Source organism: Chionomys nivalis, chromosome X (genome assembly GCF_950005125.1).
Source record: "Chionomys nivalis chromosome X, mChiNiv1.1, whole genome shotgun sequence".
Taxonomy (NCBI): Eukaryota; Metazoa; Chordata; class Mammalia; order Rodentia; family Cricetidae; genus Chionomys; species Chionomys nivalis.
The window spans coordinates 78312904-78319427 of NC_080112.1; the positions used below are offsets into that span (position 1 = coordinate 78312904).

Below are 6524 nucleotides of genomic sequence, written 5' to 3' on the forward strand. Positions count from 1 at the left end.
GAGAGAGAGAGAGAGAGAGAGAGAGAGAGAGAGAGCAAGGCTGTGCTTTAGACTGGTTCTTCGTGTATGTTTGGCAGGTAATAATCACAATGCTATCATGAAAGAAGATTAGAATGTAAGTAAGAATATAGGAAGAGCAGAAAATTCTACTTTTTTTAGTAATTAGGTCATAGCTCATAGCGTCACCATTAGAAGATTATTGGTAATGTACTTGCTAGTTTTATTCATATTAAAATAATAATAATGATAATAATTTCAATTTATAAGGGGCTACTATGGGTTAGTTACTATTATAAATTATATGAATTATTTCTGATTCTCAATTAACAAATGATTCAGTTAGTAATAGAAGAAAATAGAATTTAAGCTAAGATCAGTTTGACTCCAGAGCATCAACTTTTCCCCCTGTATTTCAATTCTTTTCATATTTTTGTTGTTATTTGTTTGTTTAGAAGCTCTGCTTTTGATATTGCTTTAGAAATCTATTGTTATAAGAAAATTCAGCCTATAAAATTTTGCTAATGTAATTAATCTGATAGTTAGTTAATTATGTTTGGCTTGCTGTCTGGCAGTTTTAAATTTTCAGTTCCCCCCCGGGATGCAGCACCATCTTGCCTCCAACTGAGAAATAGTTGGAAGATCAATGTTTGTAGAATGTAATTATCCTGAGCACTGTGTAACTCATGTCTATTCATTCTACAAATACTCATTGAACACATACCAGGGCCGAGCAACTTTATTAAACACTGAGAATAGAAAGACTTGACTCTGGTCCTTAAGAACTTCACTTTTAGGTAACCTAGAGACAGGCGTGCTTACAAATACCACAAATTACAATCTAATCTGATGTTTGATGTGATGGATATATGTGCAAAATACTATGGCAATAAGAATAAGAAGCAGTTAATTCTGTCTAGAAGTGGGCTCAAGAAAGGATGTTTTGTGGAGAAAAGGGCAAAATAAAAGAAATGACTGTTCCAAATAAATGAATAGCTAGTAATACTTTTTACTCATTATAAGAAAATAATCTGTTAAAACATTTTTGATATAATTATTTATTCTTCCTGATACACATGACAACAAGTGTATAATATTATATGTTTTGCCAATATATTTGCCTCAAGTTTCTTGTAAGCCGCCAGTGTCAAAATGGCCTCACTCTGACTGGTATTGCTTTATTCAACCCACCAACATTGTTCCCTGGATTCCATGCAACTGTGTATGATTTTTATATAACAGGACAATTCGAGTATCCATTTGGGGTATGATTTTCTCAGTCATTGATAACCGAATGGCTTTTTTTTTTCATTCTTCAGCAAAGAGAAAGAAAAACAATTGCCTTGATTGCAGTCAGGTCGGTCCTTGCACAGGAACTCTTGGGTTGAGAAGGAATTTATGAATGCCCAGGAAGAATAGAAAATGTGTCCTTGACTACCATGTTAGGCAAGTAAAGACAGGTATGGATCAGTCAGCTGATGTGTGGCATAATTCAGCCTCTTTATTTATATAAGATGTTGACTAGCCAAAACAGGCAAAAATGTGGAATGCATGCTTTATATGTATGACACATAATTTTAATGCTATGAAAAATCCAAACTATTATCTTTTTAATTGAATAGTGCTTTTTTTGTTTCTGTTGACAATTCACCTCAATGTACCAATTAAAAATTTAAATATAAAAAAATTGGAATTTTAGTAAACTGAATTTCTATTATACATCCATGTTCCTTGTAATATTGACAATGACTCTATGCATAGGTTAATATTTGACAAAAAGTAAAATCAAAAACTAGTTTTTATGCATATTACATAGAAATTAACTAAATAGTGAACTTGAGTTTACTAGAGATAATGCTTCCATTTCTCAAGGGTGTTATTGTGCCATTTGGTTACGAGAATTGACTATAGCCAGCTTCAGACCTGCATGATTTTGGAAATTATATTTGATTTCTGAGTGAACTTGGATGTTACAATATTTTTTGGTTTCTTTGGTGATTTAATTACTTTAAATTTGTGATAGTATTATTTGCAATTGTGTAATTAGATGTATTTTGTATCATTAAGTACCACAGAGACAGGCAGATCTCTGTGAGTTTGGTTCCAGTTTGGTCTACATAGTGTGTTCCAGGTCAGGGAAGTCTGTATAATTATACTCTGTATCAAAAGATAGAAAGAGAAAAAAAAAAGATAGAAAGAGAACTGGCGGGGGGGGGGGGGGTGAACCGACTGCTCGCTGTCGAAATGGGCAAGTTCATGAAACCTGGGAAAGTGGTACTCGTCCTGGCTGGACGCTACTCAGGACGCAAAACCGTCATCGTGAAGAACATTGATGATGGCACCTCAGACTGCCCTTACAGCCATGCCCTGGTGGCTGGAATTGACCGCTATCCCCGAAAAGTGACGGTTGCCATGGGCAAGAAGAAAGTCGCCAAGAGATCCAAGATCAAGTCCTTTGTGAAGGTTTATAACTACAACCACCTGATGCCCACAAGGTACTCTGTGGACATCCCCCTGGACAAAACTGTTGTCAACAAGGATGTCTTTAGGGACCCAGCCCAGAAATGCAAGGCAAGGCGGGAAGCCAAGGTCAAATTTGAAGAACGATACAAGACAGGGAAGAACAAATGGTTTTTCCAGAAGCTTCACTTTTAGGTATATTTTTGTTTACATCATTAAAAGTTAAAAAAAAAAAGAAAGAAAGAAAGAAAGAGAACTGGGTGTTTGGAAGGAAAAAGAAAGCGAAAAAATCAGGACAAACCTGGAAACAAAAGCACCTGATTCCATACATGTGAAGTCCTGGGAGAAGGAAAACTACTAGACAGATAACGATGACAGATCCCTGGGATAACTAACAGAGTGGATTGATAGGGATGGAGAGTATTAATGTTCGTGGGCTCTTGCCTTACCTGTTTTTATTCTTTATATCAGTTTTTGTGGTCAACCAAAGTTCAGAAATATTGAGTGGTTATTTTTCAGACATAAACACATGATTCTATTTTGGGGTCAGGATCATAAATGAGTGATCTTCCTAGATCTGCTTCTCTGTGCTGTCCTTAGAAGCTTGCAAAAATAAACCTCACACACAAAATAAACGAGTCCTAAATTTGAAAATTATGTATTATTGTAAGTAATGAAGTGATGCCTTGCTCTGTCACTAAATCATCCCATCTAGGCAGGTATCAAAACATTATCTCTGAGCAGCTCTCCAAAGATGAGAGAGAGAGGCCCATTTTTCGATATCTTCCAATATATAGGGTATCTAAACCGGTCTGCCGTTAGACATGGCTGTCAACATCCCAGTTCTTAGAAGCTGTTGGCAGGGGTATCAGGAATCCAAGGCCAGGCTTCACTGTATTACAAGATTGGGGCTATCCTAGGCTAGATGAGATCATGTCTCATGTGAGGCCTGCATGTATGTGGGATTATGTAAAGAGTTTATCAACTAAGCCATCTAAAATGTTCTTAAAAGGCATTCACTGCCTGGACAAACATGCAAAATTGATACTACTAAATAAAGCAGTAATATGATTGATTTCAGACAAAAATTGGTTCTGTAATCATTTCTTTCTAAAAATAGTTACTTATTTTTTTCCAGCAATGTATTTTTGTTTGGATAATCTGGGAATCAAATTTGCCTCCATGCCTGCTAGTCCCGATGCAGTTCTAATACTGAACTCCACACATCCCAGTCCCCTCCAGGGATGTCTTAATGAAAGGACTACAGTATTGCTTACAAATAAGTTATGTCTGTGCATTCAGTTCCTCTAGAAGTATAGGTTTCAAAATATGATATCCATGATCTCTGCTTTTGACTGTAGAGAGTTAAGTAAGAGATCCATGCAGAGGGTCTCAGTATGTGATAGAATGGTGTAAAGGGGACTGACACAGAATTCAAATGGTAGCTAACTAAGTAAGTAAGCAAGACTGTAGGATAATTTTATGTCTCCCGGTTACTATTTAACTCACCTTTGAGTATTTATCAGTGTGTGTGTGTGTGTGTGTGTGTGTGTAGTGTAAGTGCACATGTGCATGGTGTGCATGTTGAGTACTGGGGACAACCTCAAGTGTTTGTGCTCAGTTGATTTTCACTGTATTTTTGGTAGGACCAGGGTATCACATTAGCCTGTAACTTCACCAGGTATTCCATGCTAACTGACCCTGGAGTCTCCAAGGATTTACTTTCCTCCAGCTGCCATCTTGTCATCATTGGCACTACAGGCACGTAACAGTGTGCCAGGTCCTCATACTTGCAAGGCAAATGCTACAAACTGAGCTATCTTTCCAGACACATTTTTTAAAAACTTTTCTTCTTCTCTCACACGTTATGTTCAACCATAGTTTCCCTTCCCACCACTCCTCCCAGTCCCTCTGCCTTCTTCCCCTCTCCCACAGATCAACCCCTCCTGTTTCCCTGAAAAAAAAGGAGTAGGCCTCCCATGGCTATCCACTGACCATGCCCTAATAAGACACAGTAAGATTAGTCACAGCTGGGCCTGGCAACGCAGTAGGAGGGAAAGGATCCCAAGTGCAGGCAAAAGAATCAGAGAGAACCCTCACTCCCATTGAGAGTACTACAAGAAGTCCAAGCTGCACAACCATAAGGTATATGCAGAGGACCTAGCTTAGACCCATGCAGGCTCCGTGACGGCTGCTTCAGTCTCTGTGAGCCCCTATGAGCCCTGCTTAGTTGATTCTGTGGCCCGTGTTCTCCTGGTGTCAACTTCTCTGTATCCTACAATCCTTCCTCCCTATCTTTTGTGTGTTTCCTCTGACTCCCGCTGGGGTTTGGCTATGAGTCTCTGCTCTGCTCCCAACAGTTGCTGGATGAAGCCTTTCTGATGACAACTGGGCTAGGCACTGATCTATGAGTAAAGCAGAATATTGTTAGGAATCATTTCATTTACCCCCCTCCAGGTCATATTTGGTACTGTTCTGGGTCTCTGGGCTGTCCCGTCTCTGGTTCCAGGCCATCCGGGCAGTGTCGGGTGTGGGCTTCCTCTTGTGGCATGGGCACGTTGAACCAGTTAGGGATTGGTCACTCCCACAAGTTCTGCACTGCCATTGCCCCAGCGTGTATTTCAGGCAGGAAAGATCATATACAAGTTAAAAAATCTTTATAACAAGGCTATAGATTTACGATAGAGTACTTGCCTGGAATGTATGAGGCCCTCAATTCAATCTGCACCATCAAAAGAAAAGACAAAAAGAAATAGATAACTAAATATATTTATGATAAAGGCACATTTTAAAAATTATATGGTGTAAGTGTTTTGCCTGCCCGCATGTCTTTGTTACACATATATGTACGCCTGGTTCCTACAAAGACCAGTAAAGGTCATCACATACTTTGGGAATGGAGTTACAGACAGTTGTAAGCTACTATGTGGGTACTGGGAATCCAAGTCCTCTGGAAGAGCAGCAAGTGTTTTTAATTGCTGAGCCATCTCTCCAGTCCTAGGCAAAACATTTAATATAGGAATTAAAAAAATGACTCTCCAATTCCTTCAAAACTAATTTATAAATAAACTTCATTTCATGGATTGAAATACATGTTTAATTTATTAGTATACCTAAATGCTTTGGTTTGTAGTTAAAATATGCAAGCTAAACCTTAAGGGAATATATTTTAATATTTATCATTGTAAGTATAAGGCAATTATGTAAACAATGCTTCTGTTTTGGTAGTAAGTGGAAAAGCTTGTTGAAAATTGCTTTTATCAAGGTGATCTCAGCTCTCAACTCTACAGTAACCTTGGTAAATGTACAACAGCAGTCTTTAATTCAGGAACATTTATTGTTTTTTAAAGATCATAGTTCCAGATGTAAGATCAAGAGAAATCTCAGCAAATATACTATCATTTTCTTCAAAGGCCATGTACTAATGTGTAGAGGCAGATAATGGTGTACAAATTTTCTGAATAGACATTGTCAACTAATCATCTATAGATTGGGCTGTCAATTCATTCTACAGTTTGGGTTTCATTCACGGAGTGCCTCATACAAGGTTATATGTAACTACCTACTAGTTATTCATATCCAATGAATTATTTATTTCCAACCACTCGTGTACGGTTATAACATTTTCAGGATACAGGGTCTCTTGAGTTTAAGTGGCATCTGCCACCTTATGTCATTCAGATTTGCATGGCAGTGTGTCTATTTAGAGGTGCTGGATTTCTAGGATATGCATATTTTGGAGTAGACTTTTCCCCTAAATTATGCCTATTGCACCAGACTTGAGTGTTTTGTTATTTATTTGATTATTCCAAGCTGCGATAACTACCTTTGCAGACAGATAACCAGAATCATCTTCTAATTAGTCCCTTGAAATGAAAATATGTCCTTAATTCTACATGTAGGAGCCGTAGTCAAAAACTCCAGTTGAGAACCCAGACAATAGCTGGCAACACTGCCTTATATAAAAATGCATAAGCCTTGAAATGGTTATTCCTCTAGTTTTTGCATATTTCCAGGTAAGGCCATATTTGGGAATATGTTTGGAAAACAAATAGCCATCAGTTCTG

The 6524-nt window shown here is 37.9% G+C and overlaps 1 protein-coding gene across 1 annotated transcript; it reads left to right on the forward strand.

Moving 5' to 3' along the window:
* The first annotated feature begins 2241 nt into the window (after window positions 1–2241).
* On the forward strand, window positions 2242–2652 carry LOC130868041 (60S ribosomal protein L27-like). The gene has a single exon (XM_057760276.1). It carries the CDS (start codon window positions 2242–2244, stop codon window positions 2650–2652), a length of 411 nt encoding a protein of 136 aa, XP_057616259.1.
* Window positions 2653–6524: the final 3872 nt, after the last annotated feature.